The 20,382-nt window shown below is 53.6% G+C and overlaps 1 protein-coding gene across 9 annotated transcripts in view; it reads right to left on the bottom strand.

Moving 5' to 3' along the window:
- Window positions 1-1,843: 1,843 nt before the first annotated feature.
- The window catches only part of SCAPER (S-phase cyclin A associated protein in the ER), a 165,864-nt gene continuing 147,325 nt past the window's right edge, over window positions 1,844-20,382 (bottom strand). For 8 of the 9 annotated variants that reach the window (XM_036355330.1, XM_036355336.1, XM_036355332.1 and 5 more), the window contains 3 exons: window positions 6,660-6,851; window positions 4,489-4,540; window positions 1,844-2,282 (listed from right to left, as the gene is read on the bottom strand). In XM_036355330.1, coding sequence (XP_036211223.1) covers window positions 2,182-2,282; window positions 4,489-4,540; window positions 6,660-6,851 — 345 coding nt within the window. In that variant the 3' untranslated portion in view covers window positions 1,844-2,181. Of the gene's footprint in view, window positions 2,283-4,488; window positions 4,541-6,659; window positions 6,852-15,425; window positions 15,815-20,382 lie in introns of those variants that run through there. The other variant, XM_036355337.1, reaches the window with a different exon arrangement.

The raw sequence follows: 20,382 nt of genomic DNA on the forward strand, positions 1-20,382 counted from the left end.
ATTGGGAATTAGTTATTTAACTAGATTCACTTTAGAATAAGACATTCCCAGAGTCTTTATCTAATAACGTGGACAGCTCTCTGAAATTCAGGCAGGAAAAGGTTCCCAGCGTTGGGAAAGTGTGTGGCTATTACGCCAGAAACTTCAAGACGTATTGCAGGACTGCACACTTCTGGGACATTCGGAGCCCCTGAGCCAGTATCCCAACAAACGTTAATATTTAATGGATTGTGGGACAGAAATCAGCCTTTCAAATTAAAATATGGACTAGCTTAAATTTTTCAGAGCGGCAAACACAGTTAAAATAAGACACTGTCTAAAGTTGCTCCGTGGGGGCGGGGCGCTCATCGCCACCCATTTCCTGGGCTGTTTCCCATACAAGCAAGTCCTTGCTAGGATGGGGAGAGGACGCCGTGAATGAATAATAAACTATTCGCAGAGACGTTGCAATCAAGCTGTGATAAAAGCAGGAAATTCAGAGTTTATTAAGCTGATGCAAGGAAGATTAGAGGCTTTTAAACGCGGGTCTGATTGATGTAAAGGTAAACTTCCTTCCAGATACAGGGATTCCGCGCGGTAATGAGGACCGCGCAGCAATCAGACCAGCACCTTGTTGATAGAGGCTGTGCTTGGAGAGGCGGCCTCGGGAGTCAGACGGGCGATGGGAGAGGAAGGGGCATGAGGACTGGGGTGGGGGGTGCCCCACCTTAAAAGGCAAGTTGGGGCCCTCAGTCCTGGCAGAAGGCCGGGCCCCAGGGGAGTGCGGCCTGGAGGAGGCACCTGCTGGTCAGGCAGGTCGGGAATGAGGGGGTTGGGGGGGGGGGCGGGCAGTTCGGTAGGAAGACAGGAGGCCCGTGTTGGGGTGAGGGAGCCGGGAGAGGGGAGTGGAGGCCGGGGGTGGGGATGACCCCTTCCCAGGTCACCGAGGTCCGAGGGTCTGCAGCCGCCTAGGAGGGGAGGGCGGCGGGGAGGTGAGATGGGCCCAGGCTCAGCGGGAGGCTGGTCCGGGTCCCAGCGCCCGGGGGGAGGGGGGAGCACCCTCCGGGAAGGTCCCGCTGGCTCCGACCCGCCCAGGCGGCAGGGCAGGGGGGTGTGGACGGCTCCTGGGAGGGTGATCACGTTGCCTCCATTACTGTGGCTTCGGGCAAACTTCCGACCAGACGAGCATTTGCAAGTGAAAAGCGACTTCTCCGCGGTCCCGGCCGGTGCCCCGCGGACGTGCGCACGGGGCTGGTCGCCTTTGGGTTTGTTTGGAAGCGGAGCTCCACCTTTTCTCTGTAAAACAGTAAAAAACCATGCGCCCGGCGGCCTAGGGACTCAGTAGCTGGGTTTGCTCTTAAAAAAGGGAAGAAACTTCTCCTGCTCAGCCCCTGACCCGAGTCTTGGATCCGATACATTTTCGGAACCGTTTTCCGACCGGAGCCTTGTTGCTGGTCACGCTGATCCTCATCCGACAGGAGCGACTGGGGCGTCACCAGCGCCGGCGGCGGGCGCGGCCTCAGGTGGGGGCCCGGACGGCGGCCAGGTCAGGCCCACGGTCCCTGTGCTCAGCGCCGCCCGCCCGTCAGTCTTTCAGAGGCGGATCTTCCCGGATCTGGACTTTCCTCCGGAGAACAATTCGGTTCGCATCACGGAGGCTGTGCTCCGTCCGAGGGAGGCTCGGTGGGCGGTGAGCCAGGCGCTCACTCACCCCAGTGGCCCCGGATCGTGCGTGGAACTAGAATGCACTCCAGTCCCGAAAGAGGGCGGTCAGGCGGGTTAACTGCGAGTCTTCACTAAGATGCTTCAAGGGCCGGGGTGAGCATTTCCTTTCAAATTTGAATTGTCTTAAGAAAAGTCACCATGACAAACAGAATAAGTTATTTTATTACAAGAAGTAAACAGACTTGCTAATTTTGTGCCTAATTTCACCCATATTACAAATGCAAAGGATATATTATAAGATGGAAGTTACCAAAATGCAAACTATTGTGCATAAACGAAATAAACCCAACTTACAGAGTTAGCAAGTAGAACATGACGTATCTACAGCCATTATAAATAGTTCAAAGTATATACCATATCTACATACGGGGGGAGTATAAACATGTGAAAAAGGGTTTCGTAAGGAACAGTTAGAACATTTGAACAATTTAAATTACTAATGAGGGTACTCAAATATAGAACCAACCAAAACATTTTTTATTTTTCTTTTTTTAAGAAAAACTGTCGAGCTTCCTCCCAGGCCTGCTGAGGAAATCTGTTAGCCAGCTCAAGGTAGTCTTGGGATCCAAGGCATTTTCCTGAGAGAAAAATGGAAAAGAATGAAATGTAAAAGTCAAATTCTTTTAAGTTTAAGAAATTAAAATTATTTTGATATCTGAGTACAAAATGGAGACATAAACTTCAGATAAACTATGACACAATTTATGCAAACAAGGTAACTGATCTACTTATAGTATAAAATATACAATATATTTGAGTCACAATCTATTTTATGCTTCTAATGTATTTAGACATTAACCCCTCTGTAAAACATTGTGAAAAAATTTCTTTTGGATTCCAGAGTAGGAAAATAGGGTAAAATAAGTATAGTAACAAAATAAAACGACAATCATAATCTGTCCTTAAATTAGACTTGAAAGGGTAAATATGTATGTAAACTTGACATATTTTCTAAAACCGTCTATTTGGTTGAACACTTTGAGTGACGGTCACCTATGGAACCGCGGGGACGGTCAGGGGTGTAAGCACAGCAGCCACTCGCACAGGGGGCGCCGAGCAGCGAGCACCGGCCCAGGCGTGTGCTGCAGGGCTGCTCACACTTAGGGGTGCACACGGGTAACCAGCTCCAATGACCTGAAATGTTTTCTGGGGACAACAGAAAGCTCCCCTGAAGGGAACAGGTCTCCAGGGACAACTTGGTGGGGTGTTCTCATTTGCTCACTGTGTGCGGATTAAAGCACTGAGTGGGGAAAGCGTGGGAGTCCGAGAAGAGGGGTCCGGGGAAGAAAGAGGTGGAGAGTCCACAGCCTCAGCCCTCCAGGCAGACAGGCAGCGCCTGGGACTCTGCCTGCCTGACACGCGCCAACGGTGACTCATCCTCCGTCAGGAGGGGCCTCTGCACTGCTCACTGCAGAGAAACTGCTGTCCAGGCACCAATGCAGGCACCGGATTCCTGTGGCATTTTCACATCTTCACAAACTTCAACGTTCTCTTGTCAGAAACAGTAACTAACGATGCTGACTTTCCCCAAGGAGCCCCCATAGCTTTCCTCTTCAGGCTGTAGCTGAGTCAGGGCGGAACTGAACTTGCACGTCTGGCTTAGACAAATGGGACCAACTGTGAGGCTGACTTTAATTTCTAAAAGGGGCACAGCTTTCTGTTTACTCATCTGAGTCACTAAAACGTGACGTTTTTCATGATATTATTACAAGCTTATATTTTCATCTTTGTACTTTTCAACACTCGCCCAGTGTGTGTGTGTGTGTGTGTGTGTGTGTGTGTGTGTGTGTAACAATCCAAGATGACCCCCCACTGCCGCCTGCCCCCCAGTAAGGACTGCTCAGTGGGTGCCCCAGGGGGTCCTGCTGGAGGGGCCCCTGACTGGCCACTTGAAAGGCTATCAAACTAACGGGAGAACCAAGGTCTCAATCAGAGACGCTTCTCGACGGTCACAGAGCCACCTGCACGCCTCAGTTACTGTCTAGGAAGCAAAATGTTGTAAACAGTGAAGATGCTCTTTAAAACTCCACATCTCCAGTTTGATCTCAGGAAACTCCTCAGCAGGAAAACTACAGGGAAAAACCCTTGTAATCTGATGGCCTTTTCTCCATGGAGAACAATTTTACATTTCTTATTTCAAATAAAAAAAGTCAAGTACTTGAATTTAGGGCCAGTATGGGTTACTATCACTAATAATTTTATTCTGAACACGAATAGGGGACCAAACCTACGTGATTCCAGTATTTACGTGAGTAACATAGGCCAATATTAATGGTCTGATTGTCTCCTGTATTACTAATTTAGTAATTATTCACCATTTATTCTATCTTGCATGAGGCGAGTATAAATTTCACAAAGATATTTTTGTGCTTTTCTTTTATTCCCATAGATTTCTCTGTATATTCTTTTTATTTTATTTTTTATTGAGTTTTAGAGAGATTGGAAAAAGGAGGGAGAGAGAAACATTGACTGGCTGCCCCTGCATGCGCTCGGACTGGGGATCAAACCCGCACCTGGGCCTGTGCCCTGTCGGGAAGGAGCCAGCCACCTTCTGGCACACGGGGTGGCGCTCCACCCACCGAGCCACAGGGCCAGGGCTCTGTACATTCTGACACATTCATGCTGATGACAAAACTGATTTTTTATTGACTGAAATACACTTGGTGTCTGAATCTCAACTATTTTAGGCAAAGTAAGCAATGATTTCTCCACGGGCTCCGAAAGGTGAAGTAAGAAACATGTCCGCTCACGAACAAGCACGACATTCAATCTGAAGAGACATACCTCTGGGCTGGTACGGCTGGTTAGCTGCCTGGCTGTGACTCTGTGCAAAGTCCTGTGCAAGATGAGAAACGCGTTTTTTACCAAAACCACAAGCAGAGAACCTCACTGAGCGCAGCTTTAAAGCTGCTGAATTCAGAGACAATGATTCTGCACGAATATCTTGGAGCCCAAATATCAAAGCTGGGGAAACTGATGCTATGCATCCCGTGTCCCTGTAACTTGAAGTTACACGGAGACGACTCTCAGACTCTGCTCGACTACCCCAGGGCTAGGCCGCTGCTACTGCGGAAATGGCAATTTCACTTCATAGCTAACAAGCTGAACACTTTAGTCACATTTACTGTCTTACACAGATTATTAACATGTTTTTAAAGCACAACTATTAAAGCTCTTATGTATTCTGCAGCTAAATTTTAAAGTCTGCTAATTTTACTTTCACATGGAAAATGTAGAATATACAAAATTTCAGAAACTACCAGCTCCTACCTTTAATATCATTTTCTAGTGATTATTATTTATCTAAAACACAGGGACCTTGCAGAACCATTTTATAAGCTAAAATCTAATATATATTAATTCACTTCACAATTATTTATAGAAAAAAAATTACTTGATTTAAATCCAACATTTTATCTCAAATAAGCACTGTAAGATATTTGTGTAGCATTTACAGAATTTGTGTTAAAATATATGTGAAATGTGTTAAATTTATATTCACTTACACTTGAATGTGTGTTGACTGTAATAGAGCAGATTTAGAACTAGTTTGAGATGAACATCAGGTGAACTTATGTATATGTATGTATATGTATACATACATATACATATACACATACACATATATACACACACATATATATATATACACACACATATATACACACATATATATTTACTACTTTAGATTCTGATATCATTTGTATTTTTACAAATTGTTTCCCAAGCAGTTGAAAATGTAATGGATTAAGGTGAGACAGACACAAATTTGCTCTTTGCTCAACTATCACTGTCTTGGTTGAGGGCCCTCTGTTTGGGCCAAAAGCTGCACCCATAGCCCTGGCAGCCCCGACCCTCTCCTGCCGTACTTTCCTCCTCACATTCACACTAGTGGACAAGCTGCCTGTTTTCTGTCTGACTCCCCGCCTCAATGAAAAGTCTATGGGGGCAGGTTTTATGTTTCATCCCTTGCTGCGATGCCAGTGCCCAGAGCAGGGTGTAACCTGGAGGGACCACAAAGTACCGAATGGAAGAAGGAACCATCTGCGTTTAAGATCACAGTCTGAAACGTAATTTTTATTGAATTCAATCCCAAGGTTCCCAGAATATATGTAGAATCCTAACTCTTGCTATGATGGTTACAGAAGACTTTATTAAGACTTTGATTTAACCATATGACACTTTATGAAAATTTGTGCCTGACCTGTAGATTTGAATATCTTCGAAAACTTTTTCAGAAAATGAAACCCAGGCTCAAACAAAACAACTAAGCTGAAAATAAAAGATTTCTAAACATAATTGACCCAGTTGTGTTATATTTGAAAGAAAATGGAATGTTTTCATGAAATAAATACGACGACAGAGGAAAACCACCGGCTAGCTATGAACACACATTAAAGGAGAGCCAACGTGGCTGCTGTCCTGCCAGCGACCGAGTTAGTGTCGATGTGGAAACACTGCTTTGCTCAGTGCAGCACCGATTACAGACTTCCCTCAACCAGAAACAGGAGGCCGTTCTTAAAAGTTGTAGATTTTCTAAAGGCAATATAACAGGTTTTTGTTACACACACAGATGTGTGTGTGTATGAATAGTATTTATTTAAACATTTACCAATACACTGAAGTTCTAATGGATCTTCCCTCAGCAATCATTCCCTGTCCCTCACAGCCAGACTAAATGTGAGGTGAATGTGACGTTAAGGCCTTCGCGAAGCCTGGCCGTCCTTTGGAAACATCTTGGTGTGGGCTTACCGTTGCAGCACTTTCCTTGAAATCCTCCAGTAGAAACTACACAACACTCAACCCCCCTCTCACCACCCGACATCTTGTGAATCATTTCCAAGCAGAGAGGCAGGTGAACGCCCTAGCAGGTGGGCGGCTGGCACCTGCCCCTGCAGACAGCGGCCAGCGGCCAGCGGCGGCTCGCACAGCTGAGGCAGGCCGCACGGAGGTACCTGGATGAAGGCGGCCAGCAGGACGCAGCTCATCTCCTGCTCCAGGATGACCTTGTTCTGGCCGTTGTTGTAACAGGCGGCGATGAGCGACGGGAACAGCACCTTGACCAGCCGGGGGTCGCTGAAGTACCGGAAGGGCAGCTGGCACAGCTGCTGCAGCACCGTGGGGTGGCGGCCGGACTGCACGATGACCTGGGACAGAGGAGCAACCCGGTCAACTGCCAGCCGCCGGCCGGCCCTCCCCCTTTCCATGGGCAAGTGCCGGGAAGAACCCCGGGGACACGTGGAAGGAGCGGAAGGAGGAAAAGACTCCCACTCCTCACTGACCTGGATTTCAGTGACACAGGAAAGGAGCAGACAAGAACCTCATCTCCTAACTCGAAAGGATTCCAGAAGTTCTGCAGCCATTGACGTTACTAGAATCGTGATGACGGTCCAGCAGCCGTGGACCAGGACATGCAGCTGTAACCACGCCCCCCCCCCCCCCCCCCCGGGCAAAAGCAGAACAGCCATTTCCCTTAGACCTGCACACAGCCCCCTCCCCAGGCAGACGCCCTCGGGCAGCCCTGCCCACTGCAGTCCCTGACCCGCTCACAGAACACATGAACATGGATAAATCTATTCTGTGTGCAGACCAGCCCTGGAAGAGGGGATTGGAGGGGAACGAGCAGCTTCGGCCCAGGCTCCCAAGGTCCCTCCTCCCACCCGCCCTCCTTATCTGTTTCCATCGGTGCCACGGAGACGAAGAGGAGAATTGTTTAGAGAAACGTGGCCGTGGCCGTGCAGCAGGCGAGGCTGACGGCTGTGCACATGCAGTTAATGGGCTTGTAGGGAGCCCTCCTCACTCACCCCCGGGGCCTTCATGATAAACTCAGAAATGTCCACATCAGATCTGTTTCAAGTAACCTCGGCCGGACAGTTCTCACAGAAGGGCAGGGACACGGTAAAGCCGAGGCCGGGACTGTAAATTGTACTTGGAGAAACACCGTTTTACAGGTACACCCCCAGACAGGACTGCATTCAGATTAAAACCAGAGGGAAAGAACGCCACGGCAGAGGCAGGAGAAACATAAATTACAGGGATTTACAAGTTTTCAAAGCACTTTTAACAATACTTTAAGAACACACGCTCAGATGGTAATGCAGCCTGGTTTAAGAAGAAAATCAACAAAGTAATAGTTCACATATTTCAGTTCAATAGCTAAAATGACATCAAAAACCTTTAGAGAATGCTGATAGGGACTTGTTAATACCTTCAAATCCAGCAGGAATTTTAAAGACGCGCAGCCGTGACCATTCAGCACATGGCTGTGTGCTGCCGTGTCCGACGCTGGCTGAGAAAAATGTGTCCTATCATCCGCTTTACTGATAAAGCGTTTACCTGCATCGTTATTCTAATCATTAGATACAAGTCCGTGGCACAGCCAAATGGTCCCCGCCTTAGAGTTCACAACGATCCCGTTATGAGAAGTCTCTCCCCTTTAGCTTTTTCTGTGGAACCTCACTGTTGAAATGCTATCAGAAGACACCCCACTGGCCAGTCTGGCCGGCACAGGCACAATGACAAAGACGACAACACCGGGGTCTTGGTAAACGAGACAGAACAGGGGTGCCCGGCGGGACCCTTCCCCCTAGACCCCTGCCCCTCACTGAGGTGGGCAGAGCCCTGGGGGCCTGTCAGACCCCCAGGAACAGGCAGAGCTGCCCGTGGAGGAGGAGTTTACAGGTCACAGTGCCGTGAGGTGACCTGCCAGCGGCCACGACTTTTAAGCCTCTTGTCGGTGAAGACACTAATGGACGCAGGCAGGTACCTGGGGGTGAGGAGATCTACCCACAGGACCACCCAGGACAGACCACCTGGGCACAGGCTGGGGTGCACGAGGGGTGGTGAGAGCCGCACCCCGGCTTGGCTGTGAGCCAGCAGGACATCTGGTCAGTACTGGCCTTGGAACCACGTGTCACACATTGTGGGCAGCCAGGGTTTGCAGCACGGAGACTTAGGCAAGACTACCGCTGGGTGAGTCAGGTGGGCTGGTGGCATCAGCAAGCGGAACCGTTGATGGGTTTGGGCTGAGCGCTCCCTTAGGGGTAGGAACCAAGACTGGGATGCCAACAGCCCGACCTGGATGCTCAGGACTTTGGGCACCAGGAGAGAGTTGCCCGAGAGGCTCTGGACAGACTGCGGGGTGAGGGGGGCTCCGTTTTACTCTGTCCAGTCCGTCCTCCCAGGCCACAGGTGGTCACACCCCTTGGATCGCCGAGGCGTTCTCAAGGCAGGAGACAGTCAACAGAGAGGCACCGCGCGGCATGGAAGCTGCTGAATGAAAGGAATGTACACAGTCGGGGAAAGCTCAGTTTACAATACGCTGTTTCTCTCTATCCGCGTTCCCGACGGAGCTGGCACTAAATCGGGGGCTGCTGGTCACCTTTGTTTACAAAGGTGGGCACTACCCTGGGCCTGGCCACTGCCCTCCCTCCGGGCATGCAGGCCGACGCCAACCACGGGCTTCTCACAGAGCTCCTGCCGCGGCTGGGAGCGGCCTGGGCGGCAGACAGGGACCAAGAACGGCCCACCACACCGAGAGACCGCCTCAAACCCGTCGGCCCCTCCGCCGGTCGTGTGATCCTGGGCAAGCTGCCCCAGTGCTCTGGTTTGAAGGTGGAGAATTCCTTCAGAAGTAAACTTCTTAACGACGTATACAAACCATTTCCAACTGGTGTGCCAGTGTTTCTTACCACATGCAACACCTGACTATTCAGGCAGGGCACTGACCTCTTTTCCCTTAGATTATTAAAAAAGAAAAAAAGGACAATAGACATCTGGTGCGAATCCATCAAAATTATACCTGTTCTTTTTTTTTGGTCAAATTGGCAAAACTTAATGTATTTTTTGGCGTGCTGTAGAATTTTACCAGTTAGTGTATGTGCGCCATGAGATGCAAAGGCTGAAAATCACTGATGCACACACACCCCTACGCGGACATCCCGTTGGCGCCCAAATAAAGAGCACACAGGGCCGGGGTGCTGGGTCTCGAAACAGATTCTCTCATTGAGAAGCAGATGCCCGTGTCTTGAGTGTGAGGCAGACGAGCAGAAACTGCCTGCCTGCACTGGAGCACGAGAGCTTCCTGCCTCCACGGTCCGTCTGGTCCTTCTCTGTCGCTACGACCCACTGAGGAAGGGGATCTTTGCCCAGGGCCCTGTCCTCGCCACTTTGTTAGTATCACGGGGGTCGGGGGAGAGAGGGAAAGAGAGAACCCCCACTCCCTCCTCTTTGGAAGCAGGGGCTTGAGAACGAGGAGGCTGCATGCTGGCAGTGTGCCCGGCCTGGTGGAGAGAGGGCCGGGAGACACAAACATGGGCGTTAGAGAGGAATCTGGTTTAAAAAAGGAAAAGAAGATGGAAGGTGGAGTAGACAAGCCTGCTGACTCTTTCACCTGCTGACCCCTGGCCACTCCTGGCCTCTGGCTCCCATCGGTGTGCCTTCTACCAGGCGGCAGAGACCCGGGTACATTGAGGGCCAGGTGAGGTCGGCAGGCACGGACTGAGTCTCGGGTCACGTCTGTGGGGACAGAGGCCATGCTTCTCGCTCTCAGGAGATGAATGACAAGAAGCGCAGGGGCCTGAGGCATCCGAGAGGGAAGGACGAGGTCCTAGGAGAGCCACGAGGGAGGCTGCCCCGCACGCAGGGAATGCGGACATACCTGCAGGGCGGCGTCCCACCTGGCGCCTGGGAACTGCAGGTGGAGGAGTTCCAGGAGAGAAGCCGGGTGCCTGCTGGCCCGTCACAGCTCAGGCTGCCGCCATGTCACGCGGCCTCGACAACGGAAATCCGCTTCCTACAGCTCTGGAGCCCGGGAATCCGAGGTGGAGCCTCTTCCTGGGTGCAGACCGACCCCTCCCTGGCCTCTTGCGCGCGCGCGCGCGTGTGTGTGTGTGTGTGTGTGTGTGTGTGTGTGGACAGACAGACCTCTCCCCAGGGCCACCGGTCCTGCCTCATCAGGACCCACCCCTATGGCCTCATTGGACCTTAGTTATCTCCTAAAAGCTCCCCCCCCCAAGTGCGGTCTCGGGGGGTTAATGTTCAACATGGACCGGGGGGGGGGGGGGGGGCGTGGAGGGGGCGGGATCACACAGTTCAGCCCAAAGGTGCAGCTGTGACTCCTCCTCCCCGGACGGAGGGACGTCTCATCCGAGAGGCTGCCCTCACCAGCTGCGTGCCAGCCAACCCTCGGCGGCCACAGGCCCCGCACTGCCGGCTCAGGGGACTGTCAGGAGCCCGGCTCTGGTCAGTTAACCAACTGGAGCTTCCGGGGCCTTTCTATAAAGGGGGGGGGGGGGGGGGGCGGGCGGGATGGCAGCTTCAGGGCTTAGCTGAGGCTCACACGAGGCATCTGTGACCAGAATATAAAAGCCACGTAGCGATGGGCACTGCTGCCGTGTCCTCTCCAGTGGCATCTGCTCCCACCGAGGGGCTTGCAGGACCGGAGCCCCTCCCAGGTGAGGCCTAAGGCATGTTTTCCATCATCCCAGCCGCCTCCCCATGAAGGCACTCGCTGGGCAGATCCGGCAGCGCCGGCCCTCGGCTGCGGCGGGGCCTCGGCAGCATCTCCAGCCCCTGGAAGCCACAGCCTGGCCTCCCCCGACCCTGTGCCCACAGGACCAGGACGAGCTCCGCACACAGCGGGGTGCCAGGGGGAGCTGGTGGGTGTAGGAGGGCGTCCTGATGGCTCTGAGGAGGGAGAGTCCCGGCAGGAGCACGATCCTAGAAACAAGCGCAGAGGCTCAGCCGACCGTGTGCTTCCAGTTGCTGTGCCCAACGTGCCAAGGGAAACAGGCAGAGGGCAGAGCCACAGAGGGAGCCGTGGGCCCGCGTCATCAGCATGAGCTTCCTGTGGAGCACAGGGAACCCTCATGCTCAGGAAGCCTTCCAGGCAGCACAGCCAGAGACCCGCTCCTTCCAACCGAGACAGGGCGGCAGCCGCTGCGCCTTCCCTCCCGCCCTGTGCGGCCCTGCTGGACGGCGAGGCTCGTCTGTGCCACCGGGGGATCCACCCGCATGTCCCTCGTGAGCTGGATGGTCTGTCTGCCTCCACGTCCCGTCGCCTCGGCCTGCACAGCCAGCCCTGGTCACACAGTGTGTCCGGGGGAGGGCACCGGGGCCTCGCGGCTGGGACAGGCCTCCCTCTGCCACGACGCTGTGAGGACGACGAGAAGGTGGCCGTCTGCAACCTGGAGGAGACCCTCCTGGGCCCCAGCCTGGCATCCTGACCTCGGGCTTCCAGCCGCAGACAGAACAAGTGTGTGCTGCTCACCAGCCCGGGCCCTTGTTTCTGAAGGGACTGAGGCCCCTGCAGGATGGGCCGCACGCGGAATCCTCAGGGCCCTGGGCACGGCCGCAGGCTCCCGGCCGGGTTACGGAGAGTCTGGGGAGGCCCGTCTCTTGGTGGTGCGGGTGGACGCCGTCTCCAGGACACTGCGCGTAGGACCCCCTCACCCGCAGGGCAGAGCCGGTCGGGCAGTGGGTGCAAAGGCCCTCCTCAAGGCCTCATTCTCTTCGCACTCTCTGTGGTGGGCAGATGGGGGTGGGTGACCATCCTCTTTCATAACAAAAAAGATGATGTTCAGAAACTTCAAAAGACTGTCCCAGGTCCCCAGGCAGCCCCGGGGTGCTGAGTGCTGGCTTCCCGCTCACCCTCAGGCCCCTGCAGGGCCCTCAGATGCGAGGCGCCCCTCCCTGGCACAGGGCTGGCTCTGTCGCTGCGCCCGAGCTCGTCCCGTGCCTGCCGCCAGCCGGCTTCTCACAGTCTTGTCCAGACGGAGATGAGGACGACACACCGCCATCCAAACAGATGCCGACCGGCGGACACAGACCCCCAGCACGAAGGCCTCCTCAACACTCAGGTTCTGCTGGGCGAGGCATCCAGTGACCAGCTCTCGGCCTTGTCCCAAACGACCAGACGGAAGAACTGAACGAGAGGAACGGAGGGGGCAGGGCTGACGCTCAGGGGAACCTGCTGGGCACACGACTGCATGAGCTCCGTCCCGGACGCCGGCAGTCAGCTGCCTGGGGGTCTGAGTGTCTGCAGTCTGGCCTGACATTTCTGGAACAAACACTATCGTGTACAACAGGCTGATGATGCTGATCTGTGGTATCACCTGAGTACTTTTCCCAATAGTTACATTTAAAGAAGAAAAAGGGAAGTGGGGTGACGTGCTGAGTAGCCGTAGGTCTGGTCTGAAGGTGCATCCGGCCTGGGAGAGTGTGCGGATCACACGTCTGAAAACGACAACGCACACTCCCTTCCTGGGACCGCAGGAGAGGCCTGCAGAGGTTCCATCCTGTTACATAAACGGAAACACCCGCCTCTCCTCCAACTGTGACGGCCTGGAGTGCTGCCAGGAGCCAGGAAGTGAGCGAGCAGACAAACCGCCCATTCATCCAATGTTTGCGGAGCATCTGCTCCGGCCAAGGGGGACGAGGCACCTGGGAAGGTGGTGACGAGTGAGAGCCATCCCTGCCCTCGAGCAGGGCCCAGTCTTCCCACAGCCCATCTCTTCTCCTTGCAGGGAGTTCTGCAAGCTCCAGCTCAGTCCCGATTCTCATGTCAGAGCCAGGCTATAAAAGTGATCGGTTTCCCAGTCCTTGCTGTCAGCTCCATGGGGACGCTGTGCCCCTAGTACCTTGCATGGTGCCCATCCCGTTCCTGCAAAGAGCAGGTACTCATGGCTCTGGGGAGGGAAGGCATGAGGACCAGCTCAGGTTCCCAAACCTACATCCAGTGCTGCGATGACCCATCTTTGCATTTGCAAGAACAGCTGGCTGGCTGGGTCCCTTGGCCAGCACCCCACCGAGTCCCAGGCTCCTGGCACTGCGGTCCGAGAGCAGGGGCAGGTCCTCCCGGCGCCCTGCGAGCCGGCCTCTCAAATCTAAGGCCACCCAGTTCTGTCGGTCAGTGTGGCTGGGGGTGAAGTCAGACAGAATGTGTACAGACGGCTAATCTCACCAAGGCAAAGTCTTCATGCCTAAGAATTCTTGTTTTGTTTTCCCTTTTCTTGTCAGAGACAAGATGTCCTCACCTGAGGGGTGAGAGCAGGTGTCTAGACATCTGAATGCACCGAGAGAGACAGCCGCGAGGGTCCGTAGATCGTTGGAACAAAGCATATTTTTGTAGCAGAGCAGAGACAAAGTCACGTTGCATTCCTTCTGCGAACAGGTCCTGCTGCAAAGCTCCAGCGAGGGTGGCCAGGCCAGCGCATTGCTCCTGACAAGTCCTGTCACACCTGCAGCCGGCCGGGCCTGGCGGCCAGTGACCTTCATGAATCACGACACACACACACACACACACACACACACACACACACGTGCGTGCGGTACCGGAGGATTAGGAACGCCATGGCAGGACATGTGGGGGCAGGAGCGGGTGGCGGAGGCGCAGACCTAACAACGCCTGAAGGTCCCAATACTCCCAGGGGCTTGGAAAGCTGGTGCCCGACCCCCTCCCAGGCAGCCCTGGGTGAGCGAGGGTCATCCACGCAGCGCCTGCCACCTCCCAGCAGCCGACGGGGAGCGTGGGTGCATTCCCCGAGCACTTACCGGCTGCCCAGCACTAGTCTGTCTGTGACAATTTTATTTAATCTTAAAAATATAATAGCAGTCACATCTCTTTGTAGTCCGTTTACTGCTTTCTCAAGTGAAATAAATGGTCTCTCGGATTTCCCCGCTTTCATCTCTGCTCTAAGCACCGGAGGATAAGGTTCCAATTAGGGGCCAGGAAAGGCTCCCCGTCATTCATGTCAGGCGTCTCCCGGTCGCTCCCTCACACCAGCTCAGGGCACCTCCGGGCTCCGTGGAGGGTTTCAGAGAGAATTCCCCGGGTGAGAGGTCTCCCTTCCTCCGACCTGGGCCCACGGTGCTGAGTGGAGACCCTCTCGCTGCCTGCCCGACCGCATCTGGTGGCCACCGGGCAATGTGTCCTGCTCAGCAGGGCGTGGCCCTGGGAAGGGGAGGGGCAGCGGGGCCAGAGCAGCGAGTGCAGCCCAGGACCCTGACGGGAACCCTGGTGCTTCCACATCCTGGGGTCCACACAGGGTCCCTGTGCAGGAGACGTCAGCGCTCCCAGCAGCTGGGGATGGTGGCTGGAGGGGAGGGCGTGTCGAGGCTGAGCGGTGGGCACTCGGGCCTTTTCCCCGTGAGAGCAGGGAGGCCCCCCATGATGACCTCGCACCGCACAGAACCGCCCCGCTCTGGCCCCGGCTCTGTGCCATCTAGTCCAACGTGCACAGCCGGGAGGTGGCAGCCGCGTGGTTGCACGTTACAGAAGAGCTGCAGCACCGCAGGGAGCGTCCGCCGGGCGCAGAGCTGGCTGTGGGGCAGCTGCCTGGTGCAGAGCCCACGCCCTCTCCTCAGGCTACAAAACACTCCCCTTGTCTGAGAGGGCGACCGCGGCTGACTGCTGCCCGGGCAGGTCTCTGTCGAGGTGGGCACCACCTGCTGACACGTGAAGGGTCCCAAAGGGATCGAAGAAAACCCTTCAGAATGCCCGCATCAGCTTGCTGCCGAGATGGACGACACGTGCTCTGGGGTCGGTGAGTGCAGACTCTCCCACAGCGCGCCGGCTTGGAGTGGGGCTACACCAAACGGCTTTTTAAAAAACATCCGTCATCACACATCACAGATTTGCTAGGACAATGCACCAACTCGGTGAGCAAAGATCCCAAAGGCACCCGCTCCCCCTGCCCCCGCCCCCACCACACGGGAGGCAGGGCTGGGGCGTGCACCATGCTCCCTCATGGCAGTGTTTTCTCACAACAGGATTTGCCAGACACGAAACAGAAGTTTCCTTTGGTTCTCAGAATCACTGGCTCCAGCAAAACAAAACGAAGGAGTTTCTTTTAGAATAGATTCGAAGATAAGTAAGTTACAGTGTCCAAGAAACGGCTTACATTTTTAGCTGCCAGTCAGTTCAGGAGGTTTGGTCAGTGAAGCAGAAGTGCTGTGTCTTTCAAAACCTGGGGCCGTTTTAACCTTTTCTGCAGGATCATCCCGAAGGGTGATGTGTCATCTTGACATCTGATCCTTCATTCGGCAAATATTTACCAGGTAATTGCTACCCGCGTGGCACTGCTCTCGGCACCGGCATTTAGTGGGATGGCTGGGAGTGGGAGACAGAGTCAACAGGGAAATGTCAGGGGCAGGTGCCACCAGTGAGAAGGAAAACAGAGCGAGGCAAAGAAGAAACAGGACCATGGCCGACAGGAAAGGAAGCCTCTGGGAGCAGGACAGGTGGCACCCATGTCCCCGAACCTGCTGGTTTCTTGGGAAAAGCATTCCAGGGAGAAAGCAGCAAGGACAAGGCTGTGTTTATGGAGCAGCCAGGAGAACAGTGGCAAGAGCAGGGGCTGTGACTGCCGTACTGAGAAATGAAAACGGTGACATGTACCTACTTAGGCTGGTCTGGCCATGACCTCCCACGCGTCTCGCATGATACAGTCACACGCCATCAGACAGGAGGGTAAAGCCCAGAGAGGGAGGGACTCACCAAGGCCACCCAGCTGTGCAGCCGGGACAGGACCCACGACCCTGACGGCCGCCCCAGTAGCTGTTCGACGGCATCGGCGTCTGTGACCCACAGGGTCTCCCGCTCCCGCTCCCGCTCCCATCTCAGGAGGTGTTTTCACTCCCTTTCCCGGGAGGTGTGGGCTCCGCCGAGGCTGCGTCTGCTCCAGGGATCGGCCGGCAGCCACCGGCCAACGCGTGGGGCTCCTGACAACTTCTCAGGGTGGTTTGTGCAGGAAAAAGGGCCCCCGACGTGAGCACGTGTTGGGAAGCTCGCCGAAGAGACGAGGGGAGTAAAAAGTGTCTTTTATTTGGATTCGGTGATGTGGGCGACATTCTCTGCCATCAGCCAAAATTGCTAACTGGCAAGTGCCATTCTAACACCAGCCAGGTCACTCACTAAAAGTCTTAAAATAAATATTTAAGCAAAACTTACTTTTAACTAGGAAATTTATTGTGCAACTGACTGAATTTTACTTTTGAGGGGGAAAAGCCATATTTTTCTCTGAGCTGAAATACTGAGAGTAACTCCAAAATGGTTATATTGTCGACACCCCAGGCTCATCCTCAGACGTGGCATTTACTGTGTAAGAGGAAGGTGCGTGTCACGCAGAGAAGCCGGATGCAGCGTGACAGCTAAGAGCGAGCGGCCCACACGCACTGAGAGCAGGGAGGCCTGGGGCCCGGCGGCCCTCTGAGCCCACAGTGGACTCCCTCCAGGGGGACAGGCTGGGGAGCGCACACGGGGGTGTGACCGAGGACCCTCGCCTTGGAGAACGGACAGTAAGGATGTTGGAGCAGGACTTGGGCTGCCTCTGAAGGCTCGGAGCTGGAACCGGCTGGAAAGCTGTGCCCTGGGAACACCCGCTCTGCGCCCCTGAGCCCCGAGGGAGCAGGACTGGGAACAGCCCTGCTCTCGTTTGCAGGGAAACGGCCGAGGGGAGGACAACAGACAGAGTTTAGGGATGATTAGTCCATTAACGTTTGGGTTTTCTTACTAAATCACCAAATTGTACAAGACCTGGAAAATGCAGGTCACAGCTCAGGCCGATCTCGTTCCAAGAGCCTCACCGTCCAGCTCATGCTGCTCTCCCCGGGAGCCCGCAGGAGGCCGCGCACATGCAGGGCGGACAGTTACATGATGCATGGACTTCCCCACAGAGGCGCTGACGGGGACGCTGGGCCACAGCGACCCTTCCCTTCAACTCTCCTCAGAGGTTCGGACTCTGACAGCTGCACTCTCTGGGGTCTTTCCAAATGAAACGTCCGTCACTAACCAAAATGAATATGCAAAGGCGCTTATTCCCCATCCAGCAGTACGCAGGCCGTCAAGTCATTTGTCACTGAGTTAATGTAATTATCAGGGCACTTTTAATTATCCCATATAAAATGCAAATAAGGGGAAGGGCTCACAGCACATGCTAATTGTGTTCATTATAATAATTAAATGGGAAGAAAGTTACGGCGAGTCCTGATGTGCCACACAATAGACGGATGCTTCTGATCTGACCCAACATTTTAATGAGAGACGGCGACCCTTCAGAAAGGTGACCCCCACACGCGGGGCACCACGTCCACAGCAGGTTGTCTGCTGAAGGCGCCCCAGGCCTCAGGGCTCGGTCCTGCCAGCTCACAGACCGAATGGGTGCGGGTCCTTCATGCAGAACCGTGAGCTGACAGCACAGCGTGGGCCTGGCTCACGGGGGAGCATCCAGCACCACCCACTTTTTTAAAACTGATTTTACTGTGGCAAATACATGAAAGTTACTATTCTAACCATTTCTAAGCCCACAATTCAGTGGCATTAACTGTACCCACAATACTGTGCGACCATCGCCATCATCCATCTCCAGAACCAATCTACCTCTTAGCTGAGCCACAAAGTCCCAGCTCCAGAGGGAAAATGCTTTCTCTGAGATCACACAGCCAGGGACGGAGTGGGGTTAGACTCCGGCTTGTTTCCTAGCCTGTGGTCCACCTGGCGCTCATCGGACACGCATTCACGGCTTCCCAGGGCCTTTGCGGCTCCAGAGTCAGGCACACAGATGTCCAGGCGCAAGGACCCGCAGGGTGGCAGCGTCTCAATGCCTGGGTACCCTCCCGGCCCGGGTACACGTCAGGGATCACCAGTAGATGGGGCTGTGGACATCCGATTTCCTTGAGCGACACGGAATGAAATGAAACGTACACGGGGTGGGCTTTGCAGGACCTGGAATCTAGTCCTGGTCTTAGTGGTTCTTACGCCATCTCAGGGCTGGCATCACCTCAGAACCCCAGTTCCTCACTGTCCACGAGGCAGGACAATTCCTGCACTTGCAGCCGCACTGAAGGGCTCAGGGGTCCCAGGGCAGCGGATGGGAACCATTTATGAAGAATTCCACAAATATCAGGGATTATGCTTAGAAACAGCATCGCTAAGGCCCAGTGCTCAGTGTTTGACAATTACTATCGTTTATATTTCTGACGATTTCTGCTGTATTTTACCCTATTCTTTCTTCTCAGAGATTGCTGCACTTTAGCCACTGCCTTGGGCTGAACTGACCTCTCTGACCTTCCCCTGAACCGGAAGTGGGTGTCCAGGTTGGTATCCAGTCCTTCTGGGAGGCAAAGGGTTGACAGGGATGTCTGGCTCTTTCCACCTTTCTGATTTCTTCCTCGCAGCGAGCTCACCCTGAACAACTACCCACGTGGCACTGACCAGCACCAGGTCTCTGTCTCCTCGTGTTGCTACTTAATGTGTTTTCTTGTTCCCGCGTGCTCACTCTTGCTTGGCCGCAGGCCTAGGTCGGCTGTCACCGCCACCTGCAAACACCAGCTCCCGATCCCATTTCCCATCCTGCCTGGTGAGCCCAGAGACTCAGAGCAGGTGCTTCACCTACAGGAGAGGACTAGTCCGTGACCAGCGTCACAGGAAACTCTCGGAAAGTCCACAGGATTCTGAGCTCCGTAATTCTCACCCCAGAGTGGTTAGCGGAGCTTGAAACTGTCCCTCACCTTGGCTGCCGTGAAGAAACCGCCTGTGCGATGGCGTTGGGGCCTGAAAGGGGCGTGCTCAGCACCACCCAGCACCCAGCACACGCCCTGCCTTCCCAGCAGGAAGGATCTCTGCCACCAGCGAAAGAAGGTCTTCTCCTCCCCCAGCCACACACCAGCCAACGGAAACCTGGCAACTCAGCCAATGAGAAGCATCGCCCCCAGGAGCGAAGCGCTCCCGCTCCTCCGATGGACTTTTCTCCAAAGCTCCCCTGCGGTCCCCTCCCTTTCCTCTATAAAGTAACGTTCTCGTTTGTTTTCTGGACTTAGCGATATAGTCTTTTGCTACAGCATGCTTATCCAGAATTGCAATTATCTGCTATTCCCAAATAAACACATTTAAAAAAAATATTTTTTATTGATGTCAGAGAGGAAGGGAGAGAGAGAGAGAAATAGAAACATCAATGATGACAGAGAATCATCGATCGGCTGCCTCCTGCACACCCCCTACTGGGCATCGAGCTTGCAACCCAGGCATGTGCCCTTGACCAGAATCGAACCCAGGACCCTTCAGTCTGCAGGTCAACACTCTATCTACTGAACCAAATCAGCTAGGGCTAAACACATTTTTGCTGATAAAATAACTAGCAGTTTTATTTCTAAGGTCCATAGAACTGAACTTTTTGCTGTGGAACTGTACACAGCAAAATATTACCACACACACAAATCACTCGCCTCTCTAAGTGCAGCAGGTGTCATGGTAACATATGGTAAACAACTTAAAACAGGAAACTGTTAGGTCAACCACGGGCTGTCCACATAAGATACAGCCATTCAGACACTAAAAGTGATACTTGTAAAGAATGATTCGTTACAGGTGAAGTGTCTAAAGCGGGACAGGAGTGTACGCGCAGCATGACTGCAGCTATGTAAATATATTCAGAGAGGGGTGGTGGGTGGGGGAAAGGTACAACCTTCCAGTTACACAATAAAAAAGACAGATAAATGAGGTTGTCAGGAATTACTATTTGATATGTTATTTATGCCATAACTCTGGTTTCACAAATAAAGTGGAACACAGTGCCTTATTATTTTTTCACAAAATCTGTAACACAGATCTCCCAACTTCTTAAAGCAGCAGAATCCTATTTACAAATGAAATCTTGCTCAAAACCAAATAATCAAAACCAT

This window comes from Myotis myotis, unplaced genomic scaffold, assembly GCF_014108235.1.
Source record: "Myotis myotis isolate mMyoMyo1 unplaced genomic scaffold, mMyoMyo1.p scaffold_m19_p_22, whole genome shotgun sequence".
In the NCBI taxonomy this organism is placed as follows: Eukaryota; Metazoa; Chordata; class Mammalia; order Chiroptera; family Vespertilionidae; genus Myotis; species Myotis myotis.